The 22055-nt window shown below is 44.8% G+C and overlaps 2 protein-coding genes across 4 annotated transcripts; both read right to left on the bottom strand.

Annotated features, from left to right (window-relative positions):
* Positions 1–6095: 6095 nt before the first annotated feature.
* LOC125750622 (probable N-acetyltransferase 16) lies at positions 6096–8297 on the bottom strand. The gene is given in 4 exon segments (XM_049028747.1): positions 6096–7380; positions 7708–7837; positions 7839–7930; positions 8153–8297. Coding segments are annotated over 4 exon segments (909 nt in total). The 5' UTR covers positions 8267–8297; the 3' UTR covers positions 6096–6807.
* Positions 8298–9852: 1555 nt separating this feature from the next.
* Positions 9853–15503, bottom strand: si:ch211-196f2.6 (immunoglobulin domain-containing protein). 3 transcript variants are annotated; one of them, XM_049028745.1, is made up of 6 exons: positions 15263–15503; positions 14253–14597; positions 13300–13423; positions 10979–11036; positions 10460–10715; positions 9853–10335 (listed from the first exon to the last, which is right to left on the bottom strand). In XM_049028745.1, exons 1-5 carry the CDS (start codon positions 15312–15314, stop codon positions 10470–10472), a joined length of 825 nt encoding a protein of 274 aa, XP_048884702.1. In that variant the 5' UTR covers positions 15315–15503; the 3' UTR covers positions 9853–10335; positions 10460–10469. The 3 variants fall into 3 exon arrangements, with proteins under 3 accessions (XP_048884702.1, XP_048884701.1, XP_048884700.1); XM_049028744.1 differs by having other exon boundaries at positions 10430–10715; positions 15263–15502; XM_049028743.1 differs by having other exon boundaries at positions 9853–10715; positions 15263–15502.
* Positions 15504–22055: the final 6552 nt, after the last annotated feature.

Raw genomic sequence — 22055 nt, 5'->3', positions numbered from 1 at the left:
ACTCCCTCATCCTACAATTTTACAGAATATGTAGATCTTTCATGCAGTAAACGTGGACACAGAGGTTAGTCTTGTTCCACTTTCATTCAGCTTGTCCGAATTTCCTTAATAACTGCAGAATATCACCTTTTAACTTAAGAAAACTTTTCTGCTGACTCAGCATTAATAATCCAAGACCATCTAATGAACTTAGACTTTGTCGTTTTTAACAATTCCCCAGATGAAGAGGAGAACAATTTTTAAAAGTACACAACAGCAAGGCCGCGACCAGTCAGTCTTGGACAGTTAAACGTTTACTCATTACCACATAAGCTAGGACATTCATTACAAACTAATAGAACAACCAGTGATATAACAAAGTGACACAGCAAGATCCACCAATTCCCTCCCTTTGATCATTTATGATCATAAAAGAAATAAAAAGTTCAAAAAAAGTAAATAATGCATGAAAGAAAATAAGCAAAAAATGCAGCCATGGCCTGACATGTAACATTGAAGAAGCACAGATGAGATGGTATCAGCAGTAGAGCGGTTCTGTCTGTATGCATGCTGGTGGTGACCTACAGTAGAGTCAAGGAACCTCCTCAAGTGTGCTATGACCAGCACGTTCAAAGCACTTCATAGTTATTGGAGTGACTGCTACCAAGCAGTAGTATTTCAAACATGACACTGTTGAGCTCTTTGGGATGGGGATGATAGCAGGGCTATTCAGGCATGTAGGGACAATTTCCTAGGAGAATGAGATGTTAAAGGTGTCCCTTAACACCTCTGAGAGCCGGTGTGCACAGTCCCTAAGAAAGCGGCCTGCGATATTGTCGGAGCCTGCAGTCTTGTGGGGGGGTTGACTTTCTACAAGGACCTCTTACATCTATTGTGGACAGGCTGAGAGGCAGCTCACCTGGAGGGGGGTTGTGCTTGAAGCTCGAAGGTGTTGGATTCCTCAAAACAAGCATAAAATCTGTTAAAGGCACCAGGCAGAGACGGGTCCCCGAGACAATCTGCATCTCTTCTGGGGCGGTCAGTGGTGCCCGGCGCATCGTTAGCATCAGCACACAGGAAATGCAGGCAGCAACGACGAACACCACTGTAAACTCCCACACCAGATCATGTGGTCAGCATTTTATTGTCATATACTCTACTGCCTCAGCGCAATGGCTGTTGTCCAAGAAGCATTTTGTGCACCAACCTTTATTAATGTACGTGCAGAGGCCTCCACCTTTGCTTTTCCTAGACAGACGATTCCGGTCCCCTTGGAAGAGTATCAGTCTGTCAAGCTGAGGGGCTGAGTCCGGCATGAGTCAGGGATTTAGCCAGGTTTCCGTCAGGAGAAAAACACAGCAGCTGCTCATTTCCCGATGAAGATTCAGCCTCAGTTGAATAAAATCCTTTTTATTGTCTAGTGAGTGAATGTCGACCAAACAGAATGAAGGAACTACTGGCCTGTTTGCGTTTGCTTTTAGCTTGAGTAACAGACCAGCCCGCTTCCCCCTTCTCTGCGTCCATGTGCACCTCTTGTCCCTGAGCCACTGTGAACTGCTACGCGAGTCTGCCGCCATAGAGCCTCGTACCTTCAGGAGCCAGTTTACTTACTGTACACTGAGCTTTGGTGATCGCGAGACAGGTGAGTGGCACTACTGTGCACCTTTTTGCCTCCCCTTGCACTTTAACAACTGAAGTAATGAGTGAGATGACTTGAAACGGACCTTCCTACTTAGCTGCTTAGCGTATTCTGTGGTTTGTGCACCATCACCCTCTGACCAGGTGCTAGACTGTCTCCCTTCTGGTGGCAGTTATCTTGCACTCCTTACCTGTCCTTCAGTACTCCACACCACCAAGCTTATAGTATCTGATCAGGCTATGAGATGTTGTGTGGACCTCAACTTTGCGCTGCAGACCAACCTTTCCTGGCAATGACATAGCCCTCCCCTCGATCACTTCATTGGGGCTCCCCTTGTTTTGTGCTGCTCGGATGCTGAAGAGCAGAATAGACAGACATTTTGGCCAAGGGAATCCCTCCTGATGTAACTTTGATAAGTGGATCTTATTTGTCAAGTGGGGGTGGTGAATGGCTCAGTGGGCTAAGTTTCTGTGCCTAGGATCACAGTATCACCATTTCAAGCTCTGGCCTTGGCAGAACAGTCACTCGTCAGCATGTGGGCCCGTGAGTGAGGCCCTTGACCCCCAGCTCCAGGTGTACTGCATGTTGGATGACCTTGCACTGTGACCCGCAAGCTAGCAAGATAGGATAGCCGAAGAGATTCATCTTCTCTGTTTGCCCTGATGCTTGTGGCCTGTAAGCATAGCGTAGTGACCGTTTAATTTTGCACACACTGAGCGTCCATCTGCTTCTTGAAGTAGCACCTCGAGGTGCGTCAGCGTGGGGTAACTCTGCTTTCCCTGCGGCCTCACGACATTAAGAAGTGCTGGTTTTGCCTCTGTGCTGAGCTGTTGACATCTTTCATCCAGCTCGTCACCATCTCTGCTTTGATCTTCTGAGCTTTTGACTGCATTCGTGTGCCCACTGTCCAGGTTTATGCCAATACCAACACTTTACCTCGCATGGTTTATACCGCCCATGTTTGCAGCTTTTGTTCCTGTAACTTTTAATTTGATTTGGATTTGGCCTTAATTGCGGTTCTGAGTTTCGCTTCTTCATTTCCCTCAATTGTTACTACCCACTCAACAATCCGATTAAATGTAGTTCCTATTCCGTCCCAGTCTTCATATCGGGTTTTAAGGGCTTTAGCCACTTTAAAACCAATAACCATTAAAACCATTTTTTAAAGAAATACTTATATCCATATGGATATCACTGTCATAATTCAGTCCAGGAGGATGGAAGCGGATCAGATGGGCACAACAGAGGACTGTAGTAAGAGGGACCATCCAGCTCCCAACTATCATCCTACTGCGCCCAACATGCAACAGCAGCCCGAGCCGCAGTAACGCCATCCTCTCCCGACCCTGCAAAACTTCAGCAATTTAAATTCGAGCCTCCGATTAGTTTGGCTTGTATGTTTCACACCCACACACACGTCACACTGTCTTATATCACAACTCACAATACTTTTAATATAACTGACTCTACAAGATGGCTCTAAACTGCCATCCGGTGGTTATGATGCAAAACTACAGAATACTTACCAGTGGGGAGCAGTAAGGCAGGACATGGCAAATAGTCAATTCGCATTTGTGCAAGGCAAAGTTACAGTCTCAGATTTTGATCTTTTTTGATCTTTGATCAGATCTTTTTTTAAGTTTTCACAAACTAAACGTTTCTTCCCAAAAAAATTATGCTATTCGCTGCTGTTTCTCTTATCAGCGGAGGGAGGCAGGGATGCCGGCTTTGGTCAGCTGGCTGGTGTGAGATTCCCAAATCGAGACAAGTCTGCACACGCATTCACATACATATAACAGTTCCAATACCCTGTAAGTTATGGAGATAGATTTATCTTTAACTGTATGTACAAAAATGCAAATGCAAATCTGAAATTACGAGATATTGATTTGTAAACGTGGTACTCAAGTTGCAAATGCATAAACCGATTCGTAATAACTTGAATATTCTAAGTTTGAAAACTGCAATGCATAACAGGAAAATGAGGACTCGCGGCAGGAACAGCTACACATTTGGCAGCCCTGAATATTGATTTGCGTTTCATAATTATGAGATAATTCATAATTAAGAGACTGTTGTGACATTGAAGTACGATTACTTTGCATATAAATTTATCTAAGCCTACAAATTGATTACGCATTAGCAGCTACAAACTGTCTAAGCTACTCTTATAAAATGAGAATCTGCAAATCTAGACTGCAACAGGTGCAGTATAAACTGAATATGTAAATCTGTTGTTGTAAATTTCACAGTAAACGTTCATCCATTTTCTGTAACCACTTATCCTACTCAGGGTTGTGGGGGATCTGAAGCCTATCCCAGAGGCTACAGGCACAAAGCAGGGAACAACCCAGGATGGGGGGCCAACCAATCACAGGGCACAAGGCAGGGAACAACCCAGGATGGGGGGCCAACCAATCACAGGGCACAAGGCGGGGAACAACCCAGGATGGGGCGCCAACCCATCACAGGGCACAAGGCGGGGAACAACCCAGGATGGGGCGCCAACCCATCACAGGGCACAAGGCGGGGAACAACCCAGGATGGGGCGCCAACCCATCACAGGGCACAAGGCGGGGAACAACCCAGGATGGGGCGCCAACCCATCACAGGGCACAAGGCGGGGAACAACCCAGGATGGGGCGCCAACCCATCACAGGGCACAAGGCGGGGAACAACCCAGGATGGGGCGCCAACCCATCACAGGGCACAAGGCGGGGAACAACCCAGGATGGGGCGCCAACCCATCACAGGGCACAAGGCGGGGAACAACCCAGGATGGGGCGCCAACCCATCACAGGGCACAAGGCGGGGAACAACCCAGGATGGGGCGCCAACCCATCACAGGGCACAAGGCGGGGAACAACCCAGGATGGGGCGCCAACCCATCACAGGGCACAAGGCGGGGAACAACCCAGGATGGGGCGCCAACCCATCACAGGGCACAAGGCGGGGAACAACCCAGGATGGGGCGCCAACCCATCACAGGGCACAAGGCGGGGAACAACCCAGGATGGGGCGCCAACCCATCACAGGGCACAAGGCGGGGAACAACCCAGGATGGGGCGCCAACCCATCACAGGGCACAAGGCGGGGAACAACCCAGGATGGGACGCCAACCCATCACAGGGCACAAGGCGGGGAACAACCCAGGATGGGGCGCCAACCCATCACAGGGCACAAGGCGGGGAACAACCCAGGATGGGGAACCAACCCATCACAGGGCACAAGGCGGGGAACAACCCAGGATGGGGGGCCAACCCATCACAGGGCACAAGGCGGGGAACAACCCAGGATGGGGAACCAACCCATCACAGGGCACAAGGCGGGGAACAACCCAGGATGGGGAACCAACCCATCACAGGGCACAAGGCGGGGAACAACCCAGGATGGGGCGCCAACCCATCACAGGGCACAAGGCGGGGAACAACCCAGGATGGGGCGCCAACCCATCACAGGGCACAAGGCATGGAACAACCCAGGATGGGGCGCCAACCCATCACAGGGCACAAGGCAGGGAACAACCCACGATGGGGCGCCAACCCATCACAGGGCACAAGGCAGGGAACAACCCAGGATGGGGCGCCAACCCATCACAGGGCACAAGGCAGGGAACAACCCAGGATGGGGCGCCAACCCATCACAGGGCACAAGGCAGGGAACAACCCAGGATGGGGCGCCAACCCATCACAGGGCACAAGGCAGGGGACAACCCAGGATGGGGCGCCAACCCATCACAGGGCACAAGGCAGGGGACAACCCAGGATGGGGCGCCAACCCATCACAGGGCACAAGGCAGGGGACAACCCAGGATGGGGCGCCAACCCATCACAGGGCACAAGGCAGGGGACAACCCAGGATGGGACGCCAACCCATCACAGGGCACAAGGCAGGGGACAACCCAGGATGGGGCGCCAACCCATCACAGGGCACAAGGCAGGGGACAACCCAGGATGGGGCGCCAACCCATCACAGGGCACAAGGCAGGGGACAACCCAGGATGGGGCGCCAACCCATCACAGGGCACAAGGCAGGGGACAACCCAGGATGGGACGCCAACCCATCACAGGGCACAAGGCAGGGAACAACCCAGGATGGGGCACCAACCCATCACAGGGCACACTCACACACCATTCACTCACACATGCACACCTATGGGCGATTTGGTAACTCCAGTTAACCTCAGCATGTTTTTGGACTGTGAGGGGGAACCGGAGTACCCAGAGGAAGCCCCACAATGACATGCAAATTCCACACACATGGAACCAAGGCAGATACTCTAACCCTGGTCCCAGAGGTGTGAGGCAACAGCGCTAACCACTGTGCCACCTCAATGCCCCCAAGACAGTTAGAAACAATTTCTATGCATCTAAGGAGCAATGAATTATTTCGGATGTCAAGTAATTCCCTATAATTCTTATTCCTGTCATCGCAATGGGTGGCTAAGAATTTTCATATCCACTTCTGACACTGAATATGCATCTTCTTCAGTATGTTTTATAGATCCATTTGAGTCAGGAAATACTAACAAAAAATGACAATCAATTTGCTTTCTTGGATTGTTACCAAGCGGTACACAAATCATAATCAAATCACAATATTCCATAGCTTAACTTCTCATATTCAAAGTAGAGTACGATGTAAAAGTCTAAGGCAGCCAAAGAGAAGGATGTTTAAATGAACTTCATGTTGGTGTTGTTACATGCCGCCACATCTTCATCCCCCAGGCTTCATCGTCAGCAGCTTGTCCGCCATTCGCCAGCCGCTTCCTTCGGCTCCGCCTCCCTGTCCGGACCCCGTAACGGTGAAAAACTATGGCATTATTTAAATCTGTCATAGTGTTTTAGCTTAGCCATTTCAAAGCCTCTCCTAAATTTACCCCAATACTTGCAGCAACCAATACACCAGTGTATTGTTTGACTCAACCACTAGCAATACAGCGTGCTTGAGCTGGTGGTGAAATTCAGCAGATAAATGGAATGGCTGGGGTTCCCCTCTCTATCTTCTTAAAAATCAAACACAGCTGAAGTAAAATATTTTGTCATGAGACTATGGGGTCCAGTAACTCAATTCTGATAGAATCTGCAATTACTAACTTCTGCCTCTGTAGGGCAGTACAGTCATCTATATGCAAAATATTCCCATGCAGCGTTAAACATTTGCTCTTGCACATTCCCCCAGCCATGTAATCAGAGCTCCTGCACTACGAACAACTGCTCCCAGCCGTCCTGAAACTGCCTCACCCCCGCAGAGCACTCACAAAAGGCCCGCAGTCTCCCCCAGAACGACTGATGCATGTATATGCGCATAAGAACCATGCGCCGAATCTCACCCCTCACCATCTCCATGTGGGCCAGCAAGGCCCTGTAGGCAAGATCTGGTTTGGTGCCAAACAGGTCAATACTGAAGTAGAAGGACCCTCCCTTATAAGGGATAGGATAAGGGGGGGTGTGCAGGCTGAGGAAGGTTGGCTTCTCCAAGCCATCGGCCAACCATGTGAGGTTTCGTCTCTGCAGCATCTCCAGGTTGCTTTCCAGCAGCTTCAAGGGTTGCCAGTCCTGAATAATCACATCACCGGGCAGCTCGATCTGAGAGGAAACACCGGGATCCAGCAGAATGTGCCTCAGCTGCTCCTCTTCCAAGACCACAAGTCTGGACTCCTGGTCCAGGCTTCCTGTCCCCTTTTCATGTTCCAGTTTAGCCCGTAAGGTGGAGAGAAAGGCATCAAAAGCCTCCGTCTTAATCTGAAGTGAGAGGATGGCCTGGAGCACAGAAGGGATTATGCAGAAGACAACAACAACAACAACAAATTTATTTTTATATAGCGCATTATCACAACATTACATTGTCTCAAAGCGCTTTACAGTATCCTCACCCAAAGCCCCCAGTGAGTAAGCCATAGAAGAGCAAAAGAGCATGAATGGATGAAAAGGACAAAGGAAGAGGGGTACCAGGAACAGGGAACATCACTTAAAGGAAAGTGAAACGCCTCAAGAGACACTGTTAGCAGAACTGACATGTCTGGGGGCAATGCAAGATCCACCCAGCATAAGCGGGGCCAAGGCATATTAACATCAGTCTCAACTCACCCGCTTTGTCAGCAGTGAGACCTTGGCCAGCTTCTCAGGTCCCGGGTCCTCTCCCCAAGCCCACCGCTTCATCCTGACATTGGGGTAAAGCTGGCGGATGTACGGAGTTGTGAATCTTTGAAGGACCCCAGCCCCTGCTTACTGGGACAGACTCGCTGGGGGTGGTCCCCTCCAGGACCACCGTACTGCCCCCCTCAACAATCAGCCCGGACTCCAGTGCCACCTGAGAGAACGTCACCACCATTGTCTTCATAATCATGGGCAAGAACATGCTCACTGTAAAATTTCCAGTATAATATCGTAATGAGCTGCTACTCCCCAGTATCAAACCTGGTGCTCTACAAACTCCACCGATAACACAGATTCTCTCCAGACAATCCTCCATCTCACTTGTTCTTGCATCTTAATGTTGGCTGACACCTTGCCCACTACAGAGTCCTCTTACCAGCTTTCCATCTCTCTTGGCTAGAATCACCAGCCTGTGTGGCTCCGTCATCCAGCTGTGGTAGCGGTGAGGCAGGTAATCGTTGCCTTCGTATTTGCCGTCTGAGATGGCCATGACGTCATCGTAATCTCCCGGGATGCCAGCCAGAAGGTCAGGCCGCCGATTTCGCCTATCTTCCTTGCGTACAAATACAGCTTTCGTTTGTTTTATTATATAAAACGCTTCTGAATCTTGAGCGTATTGGCGTAGTCAATGCATCAAAATAGGTAATAACTTAAGTCCAGTAGTTCATAAGAACAACAAAAGCGCGACTTTTACCTATGTTTATTTTTAAATAATATTACAGAATTAAGGTATTTAACTCTTCCATTCTTGCTTCAGATAAAAAAAAAATCTGGATAAAATTATACACGGATAAAATTATATTAAAATTTCTATCTAGGTTACATGATAACCAGATTGTATAGTTACTACTGGAAAAGTTAATATTTATACATATTTTTCAATGTCACCAACTTTGGTCAGCTGGCTGCAGTAAAACTTCCCATTCGAGACAGGTCTGCACACACACGCATACAGGACATTCGGCAGCCCTGACTTTTACAGGCCGTTGTTACGTAGCGTTCACAGCAACACGTTCTACCATTTGTAAAGAGCGTTTCTTAGATGCGTAATTCCTTTTATTTTAGCTCGCCATCTGGCGGTAAGAGGGTTACATTGCACTATTAAAATCAATTAAAAAATCATGTTCTTTCTCAGTCAACTAGCCTTAAGTAAATGATTCATGGTAAATTAACTGTATAAATATATATATATTTAATGTCCATAGAAAATTTACATCATTTTAACTGCCTGAGGGTGAGCTGAATGGGAGAATCACTCCATTATTTTTATAAATGGGACATATTTGGCCATACATTTCTGGGATTGATTTCTGAACCAAAACGTATCGTCGACTGTATCTAGTGCTCCTTGGCATGCTATAATTCAAAGGCCAGGCCCTCGTAGCATAGGCGACAGCTGTACACGCACCAACAAAAGGCTAACGTCACTTGGTGACCATATATAGTATAGTCATGTCACCCCTGTGTGGGAAAAAAAGGTTACGCTAGTTAACTAAGGATGGAAGTTCTTATTTTCAGACCCAGTACGATGTTATATTTGAAAAGGTTTAATTTACAGCTGACGCTGCAACAACTTCACTGGTGCAGTGACTGAATCGTTACTGACTGATTCCTGTCCTGCAGCTGTGGTTATTTTCATGACGAGTCTGCTGCAGTGGTGACATCATCCATTGAAGTGCAGACTAGAAGTGACTGCTTACCTCAGCTGGATCTTTAGCTTGGCAGTTTAATGCTTTAGTAGTGCACTGTGTGTTAACGTTGATACAGCCCCTGGTTTGTTTGCTATAGCTCATATTACCAAGTTTTCATGATCTCTGTGGGGGAAACTTCCGAACAGCCTGCTGAATAAATAATTAAATGAAGAGGATGGCAACTGCTATAGATACTTAGTAATCATGAAAAAATACCCATATTTTGTGAAATGAGCAATGAAATGATTGAGATTGGTATTGTATTTTCAGCTAAGGTTATTAAACTTTTTTTTATATTAGTTATGTTATACATTAGTCATGCTATATTTTTATATTAGTATTAATTATTAATTATATTTCTATACTTATATTAATTTACGTCATCTTTTCCTTCATATGCAGCTTGACGCAATCACTGCCTTTAGCCGCCTTTTTCATTAGTGTGTGTGCCGCTTGTAAGCGTACATAGAAACTGTCAAAATGGAAAAGGCATTATTATCATTTAAACATCTATTTTTAAATATCGTATCAGCTCAGCCAAGAGCTACGTAAGTGGAAAAAAAGGAAGCCGTGTGTAAATTTTGGAGTGTCATTGAAAAAACCTTCCACTTCCTGAGTGACGGAAAACTGCTGCTCTTTGATGATCGTTAACGTTCATGCGCACATTCTGCGTGTAAGCATTCATTTACGCATATCCGGTTGTAGTGCTGCATCTGTGTCCTTGCATTTCAGTCCGTGCCTTATAATCTGCGGTGCTTCAAACAATGCTGAATAGATTTTTTTTATTTTATTGAACGCTGTTTATATACAAAAGTAACTTTCATTTCCATGTGGTACTCTGTAGGATATGACCATAGACAATCCAAGTCTGTAATGAAACAGGAACACTTAGATGTTTCCAGTAAAAAGATACATTTGATTTAAATGATTTAAAATGACAAAACAGGAAAAAAAAGTAATACCTGTCCAGAAAGTTTCATATCTGCTCATACCTCCTATAGCTCATATCTGAAGGAACTCCTCTTTCTTCTGATCACTCTGTGGTGGCTTATGCTCGCCCAGGAGATAGTAGATCTTGCGGGCACCTGATTCGGCCAATGGAGACAGGCCAAACTTGGCAGCTTGGCAAGCCTTCCACAGTCTCTCGTAGTAGCGGTCAATTTTTATTTGTGCATAAAGTTTTGAAGGGTCAAAAGCCTCAGGCGATTCATTGTCAGCCAGCCGCTGTGGGGATGCTTCTGTAGATTCCTGAACACCAACAGAATGTAGATGCGGAGAGGGTTGGCTCTTCAAGGAGGAAGTGAGGCATCTGACATTTTTTTGCACTCACGAAATGCTTTAGTCAAAGGAAATTATATACAGGAAATCATTTTCGCCATCTACTGAAACCACATTGTTATTGTTCTTGGTAATAGTGGAAAACAATGCAATGTAGTTCACCTCCATAAGTAAGTGCTAGAACCCCATGTTAACTGAAGCTCTGCAGAAGATGGAAGAACCCTCATTCTTACCTGAATATCGTCCTCTTCATGCAATCGGCTTGTCTGATGCACCTGAAACACTCGTCTCCTAAAATTATGAACAATTATTAATCATTATATATTTTCTCTTCTACCATTCAGCTTGTATAGCTGGTTAATTTACAACTTATTACTGTCACAAAATACACAATGGTTTCTTTGCCTGCCTGATTCTGTAAAGTGTTTCACGTTTGACACTGTATATTGGTGTACACTATACAGTCAGCCAGTCTGCATCGCCACTTTCCCCCATCGTGGATTCGATGTATCGCAGTGTCAACATAAGAAATTAAATGGGACTTTTTTGAGGGGGTTTTGCAAGAGCCGCAGACGACATGCGAAGGCCAGTAGACGACACGTAAAAAACGCAACTCGTAAATGCGTAAGATATACGCATAGTGCTGCTTGGGAGGATGCGTCTCCTTTTACAGCTGCTCCCCATGTAACTCGCAGTGACCTTCGTGTCTCGCTTTTCTTGTGTGTTTTCGCTTCACCTCCATACACTCACATGCTCGTTTTCCTCGCCAAGGGGACCAGAACATTTTATGTGCATGTATCGCATGGGGCCTGCGCCCCGAAGCCCCGGAATGTGGGAGGGCTGGCTGTTTATGCGAGATTGAATGTAGATGGGATAACCGCTTAGCATTAGAGAAGTTTGTGAATCCTTTTATATTGTAAAATATGTGAGAATCCGTTTGCATATCAGCCATATTTTAACAGAAAACATTTTGCACTTATCATTGAACTGAAGACAGCCAATAATTCTGGGATTTTAAATCTCACTAAAATAAAATTAATAAATACAATTATTAGCTGCCGAATAATATTATCTTTACCGGTAGTTATAGCTGGTTGTCTAAAATATGTTCCTGTCCAAATTTGAGTGCTGTAACCGCAGGACTTTCGGCAAACACTCACATGATCACTTTGTGACCCTCATCTGCTGTCAAACACCCATTGCTTCTCCAGCTCTTGGCCGCCATTGGTTCCCAATTACAACCAAAGTTCAGCTCAGAAGTCTTACTTTCCACCTTTTAAACTCCAGCACTTATTGATTGTCCTTGTATGTTTCTCCCTCAGCTCCTCATTTCTCAGCTGTTGGTACTTGTACCCCTTGTGGTCCCACACCGTCTACCGACACTGTGCACCTAGACCCTTTACAATGACCGCTACCGTTGCACAATAAGTTTCCGACAGACATCAATAGCGTGCCATCACTGATGAACTTTAGCTACACAATTCTTATGTCTTCAGAGAACACCTTGCAATGCATCAGTTCAGCTTTTGCTTGATGACACTTGATGGGACACAAATAATGTAGTATTATTTGCTATTGCTTATGTATTAATCAACCACAGACTAAGTCTTACAATAGTTGCATACTAATCGCTCATTTCTTCATCATTACTGAATTGTAACATCTTTTATTTCAAGCAGTTACTATATCTGTTGATTCTGTAAACCTGTGTGAGCTACAGTACCGAAGAAACTGCTGAAGAAGTAATGAATAACTCAAGTGAATACTGACCTCATGTTTGCTCCTCAATGAAACATGATGCATTTTGCATTTGCATATGATGCATCTCAAGTAGCTACTATATTTGTTCATGATTTGTACTTCAGTGGAAAACTACTAAGTATTTGTGCCCCCTCGAGTAAAGAGTTTCCAAAACACATTTAATCCATCCATCTTCATGTACACACACACACACACATGTTGAGTAATCATGTCTTTGTGGGGACCGCTCATTCATTTCTATGGGAAAAATGCTAACGCTAACTACGGCAACCGTAGCCCCTACCCAGCCCTAACCATAAGTAACCAAGCAAAATACAAGAGTTTTTGTACCCCTTTGTACCCATTTTTAGTTTTTTCATTGCAGTCACGGACTTTTATAAAATAGGAAATTGGTCCCCCTAACTATGGGCAGTTTGGTAACTCCAGTTAACATCAGCATGTTTTTGCACTGTGTATGGAGGGAACCCCAGAACAACACAGAGAGAATACGAATCGAATCCTGATCCCAGCAGTGTGAGGTAACAGTGCTAACCACTGCACCACCACACTGCCGCGACATGTTTAATCTTTCAAGATAATGTAATAAAAGACTTTATAGTGAATATTACAGTCAAATTTGAACTATATTGTAAACCATTTGTGTATTTTTGTGGTGAACGTTTGTGGTCCGGATGCAGTGATCACTTCCTGCAAGCCAGTGAATCTTCTAAGCAAATGTATTGTTACTGATTTCTTGAGGCACGTCTGAGAGAGGGTTCAGCACAGTAAATGTAAGAAGGGGAGGGTCTCGTACCTGCTGCAGAAATGCTGCCAGCTGAGGTATATTGTGGCGACGACGACGACGACGACGAGAATGACGGAGCCTCCCAGCAGAAGCCGCTCTGGAGGAACCTGGAATCCTTGCTGAGGAGCTGGTGCTGCACACATTTCACACATTTGCCACGTGTGATGATGTGTGCGTCAGATCCACATCGCAGGCACACGGAGCGAAGCACACGAATGCACTTAGCTCAGCAGCTCAGCAGCTCAGCTTCGGGAGATCAGTATCTCAGTATCACTGCTAGTGCCCTTGGTAAGCCTTGGCCTTCTTACATCTAGCTGGAGATGCAACACTGATCCAATCTCAGCAACTGCAAAAGCCTGGTGCTATTCGTTTTTTTCATTGCATATGTGCCATCAGCATATTTATTATTATTCTTATTTTTAAATATTCATTTATTTCCTGAATGTTCTACTTTTCTTTTTTCAGGATATTCTATATGTGTACTTCAAAAACTGTTGGAAACGTGTTACTTAAGGTCATGTTTCTGGCAATTTATAAACACATTCGTAACAAATAATGCATTCATAAAGCATTATTAACATGGCTATAAATATTTATCAAAAGGCGTAACACATAGCCATGTTTGCATTATAAATGCGCTATATATACCTTTATAATGCATTACAATGGTAGGTAAAAGAATTAAGGATGCTGTGTACTGTAAACATGGCCATGATGCCTTTATAATGCTTTATGAATGCATTATGATGCATTATGAACATGTTTATAAATTACTAAAAACATGGCCTTAAGTAAAGTGTTACCAGACTGATTTGCACCACATTTACTTGCTTGCACTTTGTGTCTCTTCATTATATGCATGTTCATCTGTGCTCCACGTAGCTGCTGCTCTACGCACAAGAATTTCCCCCTCGGATCAATAAAGTTAATCTTCATCGTATTTTTACTTGACAGATTTTTACCTGCAGTTTTCATGTTGGCCACCTCTATGCAGCCAGGCAGATTCCCAGAGGGAAAGGTGATGAATATGCAGCAGTAGCAGGTGCCATTATTTTCATCCGCTTGGTTCAGAATGAGTGAGGACGTGTTGAAATGGGAACTTTCTAGGATCTCAATGCTGCCCATGTACTCGCTGGGAATGTGAACGCCGTACTTCGGGTGCATGATGCCCACTATTGCACGACTGGAACCATTCATCTTTTCCCAGTTTATCTGGACAATATTGTCTTCACCGCTGAGGTCACAGGTCACAACCAGGGACGTGCGCTCTTGTCTTTGCTTGATGGAAATCCTGTTGTTGGTTCTGCCTGTGTTAAGAAGATGGTGGAGGATGATGTCAATGAGGCTGGCCAGACAGAGGAAGTCCAGTTTAGCAGATAAAGGTTCCCTCCATCTGGTTTGCCAAGCCGCTGCTCTTGTTGGTTCAGTCATACAAGGGGGGGTCATATCTAACTCTGTTTCCAAACCCCCCCCCCCTCCCCCCCAAGCCTGCTCCCCCACCCCCATTTCAGATGTGTCCTGCGGTCCTCGTGGTTGACAAGTACATTTAACCACACCTGGTGAAACATTACATTTCTCACAGACACGCATTTTTTGAGAAATATCTGTAATTGTGAAAATCTGTTTATGTTCATTATAGTTACTGATCAACGACTAAAATCTAAAAAACTGAAGCAAGCTCTTTTGTGCTAATAAAAATATCTATGTTTTCTACTTTGCTGTATTTATATATGTATTTGTATGTATGCACTGTATTTCACATGAACTAATCTTTACCCCAAGCACGCGAGTTTAATTAACGGTGTTATGTCGGTGAACTGATGTTAAAGCTCATTTTAACCGAAGGCACGGACTAAATGATTGTCACAGGTTTAGCTACATTAAATCGTGGTAACAGTTCACATCATGCTAACCTGTCGTTCAGTAGCGCAAGGACAAGAAGGAGGATGTTTTGAGCAGGACGCAGGATTACCTGTTTGCAGGAATGCCAGAATGAGCATCACACAGGTGGAATGTTTCTCCATTGGTGCTGAGAGACTCTCAGGCTCTTTTTGGTTCCCACAACTATTTATTCTCAAGGCCTGTTTTTTCACCCAGAGCTACGATGCTAACGAGTGAACCCCGTTCTCTTCAGAACCCTACGCAAATGTCATCACTACGTCTTTCATTTTGCGCTCCAGTCTTCCGAGAGGGTGTTTACATACTGCCGCTCTCTCTCTCTTTCTCTCTCACTCTCTCTCAAATTCAATTTTTTTTTCAAAGAGGAAGTTAAACAAGCATATTCTTTTTTTTCTGACGGTTTTTTTTCCGCTGTGAGTTTATGCAGCCTTATGCACCCACACCTCAGTTCGTCTCAGTCACAGACACTGGGGCTGTGACTTTCTCATACTGTAAGAAGGCAAATTACACAAACTGGGCTTCGCAACAAGATCCACCACGAACTGCAATACAGTAAGAAAACGACCCCAAAACGTCACATATCGCTACAGAGACTTTGGCTAATTATAACGCAAAAGACTTGGGCACCAGTGGAAATGCTATCACATTATTTTTAGCATCCTGCTTCAGATGTGGACCCATGCCATGCTGCCCTGCCCTACATTCTCTCTCAGCCCATTTTAATTTTAATGGTTTTGCAGTACACTCAGATCCATGGGGGGGGCATATTCCACAAGGGGACACATTCTCTGCAAATGCGCAAAGGATGCGCATCGCTGCCGTGAGGCGCGTCGAGCACCAAGGCAGGAGAGAAAGAAAATGAGCCGAGTAATCTGACACCGAACGCGTCACCGCGATGACTGACAGCACGCAGCATCTGACCAATCAGCAGTCAAATGCAGCGAAAGAGCCTCTTCATTTAATTTGTTCCTACTAATAAAGGTTGTAAACCTAAATGGCATTTCGTGATACAGTCATTTTGTAATGGGGGGGGGGGGGGGGGGGGGGTGCTCAAAATTAAATTCTGCTGAGGGACCCAATTTGGCCAATTTGCATAGGTGACTCAGAAACTGTGAGGTTTCTTAAATACTCTTCACTGTGACATCAGCTGGAAGAGCAGATAGGAGACATGAACAGCACACATAAGCATGAAAGAATCAGCAAATGCCGTCTATTCTCTGCCCATAGTTCTCACCCAAAGTTCGCCTGTTCCCATCTCCCTTTCCACCCCTCCCCCAGTCTCCAGTCTTTTTGCTCCTCCCCCTCCCAATCCGTTTTCACTGCCCCCCTCCTCCTCACGTATAAATCTGCCTTTCAGGGTGGTGACCTCCAGCTTCCACAATGGCCCTTAGATAGAATCCAGGGCCTGTTTTTGCCCTGAATACTCCTCTGAGGTAAGATATGCCCATGTGTGTGTCACTGGGGCTCTAACAACTGTTTATATTCAGTGCTGTGTTACAGTCTTAGGCAGCCAAAAGAAATGTTTAAAGCTATTTATCCAGGTAAAAAAAATGCACTCCTGCTCAGAACAAAAAACGCAATTTAGCGTTACGATATATGAAAATTAAAAATAACAGAATAAAAACCAGTAAGAATTTCATCTGCTCTCCTAGAAGTTCCTGATATCCAGCTGGATGGCTAGATTAGCATCGCTTCAGTTCCCAAACCTCTCCTACAGGAGCACCTCAGCCCTTCCATACAGTTATTAAAATTCACCACCAGTTCACTTAACCAATTAACTTAATTAGATAAAAAAAGGCGATGAGATATCGGCTAGCTATAGGGGGTGTGCTAGTGGCAGCATACAAAGGGTGTATTGCTGCAAATACTGAGATGGTTTGCAAGGGGCTAAGATGGCACACTTTGACAGGCATAATGTCCTAGTTTCACACTAACAAAAATATCATTTAAACATCGTTTTCTCTGGCTGCCTGTGACCTGTGCACAGTAGTGGGTGAGCTGTGAATTGTGTGATTCATTAGCTGGGACACACATTTCTGAAAGCGGAGGGTGGCTCTTTATCTCTCGCTCCCCCAGGGGTTTCTGTGGTCTTTTTTTTTTTTCTTTACCCGATTGCAAAATTTCCGTACTGACGTTTCTTCCAGGCCCAGCATCAGACAGTCTTTGCCCTTGTTTGATATGCTGTCTGTGCTGCCATCTGCTCAACTGGACCTCCCGGTATCTGCACTCGTGTCCATTCTGCTGTCTGTCTTCTTGTCGGCACAGTGCTGGGGGGAGGGGGAGGGGGAGGGGGAGGGGGGTGGTTATGCAACGTCCCACCCGATGGCATCTCCTCTCCTGCTCTCCGATGTGTTGGCATGGCCTCCTGGGGCAGAGAGGAGGCTGCCAGCTGGCTTTGCTGTGTCAAGCTTGCTTGGTGCTGCTATCGTTCCCCCCACCCCCCAACCCAACCCCCACCCCAAGCACTCATTGAAGCATGGATCTGGGGAGTGGAAATTTCCACTTGGATTTTAGCTGCCCGTTGTCATTACACAGAATGAGCAAATGAATACCAATGAAGTCAACCGGGGTGGCTCGCAAAATGTTTGTTTGATTTATATGTGAAAAATAAAGTCTTTCAGGTTGGCAATTTTAGCATAATCACTGGAATATTATTGAAATTAGATATGTGAAAACCACTTTAAATTAACAGTGCATTTTTAATAAAATAACTCTAAATTTGTAAGCCAGCTGTCAGCTTCAGGATTACTGAAGATGGTGCTTGAGCAGATTAACAGTTAGCAGGTTAGCCTCTTACGTGCAGGGTGGTGGATTTGCTTCCTGGCTGTGTGTCCGGTGGGCATGTATATGTTACATTACCACAATGTGAGAAAAACCTGCTATTTTGACCTTGTGGGGACATTTTTCTGGTCCATATAAGGGGAAACAAAATTGATAAAAATCTGTGAATGTAATCAAAACACTAAAAATGTCAAAAGTCTTGTATTTTGTTTGGTTACTTATGGTTATGGCAGAGTAGGGGGATTTTAGGGCTTTTATTTTTAATGAAGTTTTTATTATTATTATTTTTAATTTTATGGATTTATTTTGTCTTTTAAATGTGATTTTAATATCTTTTATTTACAGACGTTCTTTGTGAAACACTTTGAATTGCCTTGTGTCTGAATTCTTCTATGTAAATAAACATGCTTTGCCTTGCTTAAGGTTGTCATTGTTGGGATTCGAATTTTTGACGTAGGAATGAATTGATGGTCCCCACAAAGAATCAGAAGCCTAATCTGTGTGTGTGTATGTGGGGGTATTTTGCAGGTGTCGATAAATACATGAGCATACGCTCTGAGGGCCTCTACGGGCCTCTGAGGGCCTCTACGGGCCTTTACGGGCCTCTGAGGGCCTCTACGGGCCTCTACGGGCCTCTGAGGGCCTCTACGGGCCTTTGAGGACCTGGCTCATGCAGCATAGCCGCTGCTTTGTGCAGTTTGGTTCCAGGGACAGGCTCCATAACCATGGTGACCTTGCACTGGATAAGCCATCACAGAAAATGGATGAATTGCTGAGGTCTGAGCAGTACGGTCTGTGTATGTTCATGGGAATAATTTAACCTCCATCTACTCACAAATGGACTGAACTCGGACAGATGGACCATAACCCAAACACAAACATTAAGCAAGAAAGATTACCAGAATTACTACCTTTTGAAAAATGTGTCTGGTTACGCCGTTCTTGTTGATGTGAGAATATGCAGTGGATGCTAATATCATGAAAACAAAACTAAAAATAAAAACCTCGAAATTTCCTAATTTGCTGTTTGCAGCTACTACGCAGGTACAGTGAAAAGATTAGGTAGCAGACATGGCTCTAGGAGGAGTCGCTCGTATTGCATGCATTCCACTTAGAATACGAGTAACCGTACATGTATCCTGTCGGCCAGTAGAAAGACACGTTTAACTGGAGCGGCATGAATAGAGTCGTGTTGAAGGCCACAGTGAATAAATCTATGCAGGACACATCTGGAATTTTTTAGTATGTGTTGGAATAGTAATGCAGGTATGGAGGCAGCAGTGCGGAGGGGTAAGAGGCGAGAACGTCCACAGGATTCACCGGCTTGGATTCTGCAAGCTGGTTCTGATTTCCAGACATCTTTTGTTAATTCTGAAACTGACAGGACTTGAAAATTAAGGTTTGGTACTATTTTGTTCAATTGGACACTTTACATTCTCTGGTTACACGATGAATTACATCCTGGACATTCCCCCCCCCCCCCCCCGAGCAAAAACATTGAAATTTTGAATAAACTGTATTCCATATATGTTCAGCTAACATACACACATATTGTACCTATCAGACAGGATGACCTCATTATCATATTGATCATTTGGAATTGGGGGCGGGAATTGGGGGTTTGGGCGGAGTATGATTGGAGGGCCCTTGTATGGATTAGGTCTCTGGGCTGATGTCTTAGGCCCCTGAACTCTTAATATCTCAGCAACGGCTCCATTGTGTAAAACCATTGTGGACAAACCGGAACATCACCGGAACATCTACATTATTCATGGATGGGGAAAAGTCACAGGTACCACGGTACTCTGTACAGTAAGGAATTCATCATGCTAAAACTGAAGCTAATGAAACACGCCACTGAAGCTTAAAGGTATATGCTTCAGTGAGCGATTCCTGGAAAATCACAGCCATTTATAGGTACTGAGACTGAAGGTGATCAGTCATTGCTGAATTAAACATGGCAAAGGCAACGAGAAAAGTAACGGAACGGCGACACTGCCGCCGACGTCTGGTCAGTCGCTCTGCCCTCCCTTTGTCTATATTATGGTTTAATACTAACAGTGACATTTTGGCCAAATTACATTCCACATTGTCTAGACTCCTCTTCAGCTATTTATAGAAACATTACTGTCAATTGCTCACTTATTTATTTAGTATAATTATATACTGAAAAGGCTGAAAGGTTAAAAGATTAGCTTTCATAACAAGTTCATTCCCAGTGGCATCCAGCTATCTATTTCTGCTTTTATGCTCATAGCAAACATCGTAAATCTATATATAAAATTATATATATATACGATTTTTGGTTCGGTGAGGACTGAAAAGGATACATAAGAACAATGTTTCTTTCCACATATAGAGGTCAAAGTCCAAATACTTGCCACGTGTGTGTACTGTACACCGTCGCTCGATCCGGACTCATATTTGAATAGTTCTACTTGTTACCAAGTGCTCAACGTCATACAGTTAGAACTGGAGAATAAACTGAGACAAATGACTTTGCCCGGGTGTTTTCTATGGGGGCTCAAGGATACACAAGCTCGCTCTTTGCTACTTTAGGCCTCAACACCTGCCTCCATTTCCTGCCCCTCCCCCAGCAGGTCACATGACCTTGCGATCACCGTCTGTGTCTTGCTTCCCTCCCCCCACGCTGAACACTGAGGTTATTATGAGAGTGACTATGCTCCCCAGCACCTGTCAAAGTTAATCAGCTGTTCCGCCCTCAGATGGCTCACCTGTCCCAGTTAATCCAACCAGTATGTTTGTTCTCTAAAGCACTGAAGTCCCACACTGACGTGAGAGGAACCCAGACGGCTGGTGAGAAAAATGACCAAATGGATGTAGAAACCATAAGAGACACAACCAGCTCCCATTAGTGAACCTTCTCACATTATAAGGAACCACTAAGTTCTCATTCATAAACCATAACTGCTATATAACTAAAATGGCAGGCTTTGATATGGATACATGGTCATGTAAGAAAAAATATCTGGAAGCCAATGTCTTTGAGGAAAGCCAAGCCGCCATGCCACACATACATTACACCAATGGAATATAACTGAAATCTGTAAACCGATGCTCCATTGCTGAAGGACCTTCAAGATAGCTGTAGCCTCTTAAAGCGTCGCTCCCTACTGGATCTGAAGGTTTCCCTTCTGAATTAAGTGAATAACGTAGAAAGCGAAAAATGTGGAGGTAGCTGGAAAAACCGGACAATGAAAATGACAGAGTCTCAGCACTACACACGTTTACCCAGAACAGCGGAGGGAGGAGCCTCCATCCAAATCAACATGATCACGGTTTGCGGTTCAGATTTTCTTTTTCTTTTTTTTTTTTTTGGTTAATTTTTTTCTTTTTTCTTGTTTCTCCTCAGTTTATTACACGGTGCAGTACAAGACAAATTGTTACACACAAAAAAACTATTTTGTCTCTAAAGGATTCATTCTCTGAATGAGAAGAGAAACGCCGGACGCATACTGAACGCGATACTTTTGACAGGTTTCAGAGAGCACACCACAGTCCAGTGCGTACAAGCACACAGAGCTAAACTCTACCTCGTAAATACCATGCCACAGCACAATGAGAGAGAGAGCCGGGGGAGACAATAGTGCAAGTCTCCCTTATGTCAAACTGTTCCAAAGCAAAGTATAAACACATTCTGTAGCAAAAGACCTGCAATAATGAGTGTACAAATGTCTGCTAATTAAACTGGTGAGCATGCTGTCAAGGATGTTACAGCAGCTTGAGTGTTGCATTTATAATATTTCAACCAAGCTAACTTTCCTTTTAAAAACTTTGCAGAATACACGAGACATTCTCATAATCTATAATGTTATTATTGCAATGTTATATCAGCGCAGCTAGAATATTCAGCGGCTCGGCGAGCGCACTTTGCCATGTGGAATGCGTCCTTGGTTTTTTCCAGCACAGATTTTCTAATTACGACCCCAAGGGGATCAAAAAAAGGTTTTAGCTGTAATTTGCTAATCAACGTCGAACATAATTACGCATCAGTTTCTATGCATAGTTGTATGTTTCTGTGCGCAACCGTGTGTGTGTGCCAGACTTAAAGTACTTCTAACACG

Source organism: Brienomyrus brachyistius, chromosome 10, assembly GCF_023856365.1.
Source record: "Brienomyrus brachyistius isolate T26 chromosome 10, BBRACH_0.4, whole genome shotgun sequence".
NCBI lineage: Eukaryota > Metazoa > Chordata > Actinopteri > Osteoglossiformes > Mormyridae > Brienomyrus > Brienomyrus brachyistius.
The sequence above is the reverse complement of the archived record's forward strand: the minus strand, read 5'-3'. Positions and strand labels throughout refer to the sequence as shown.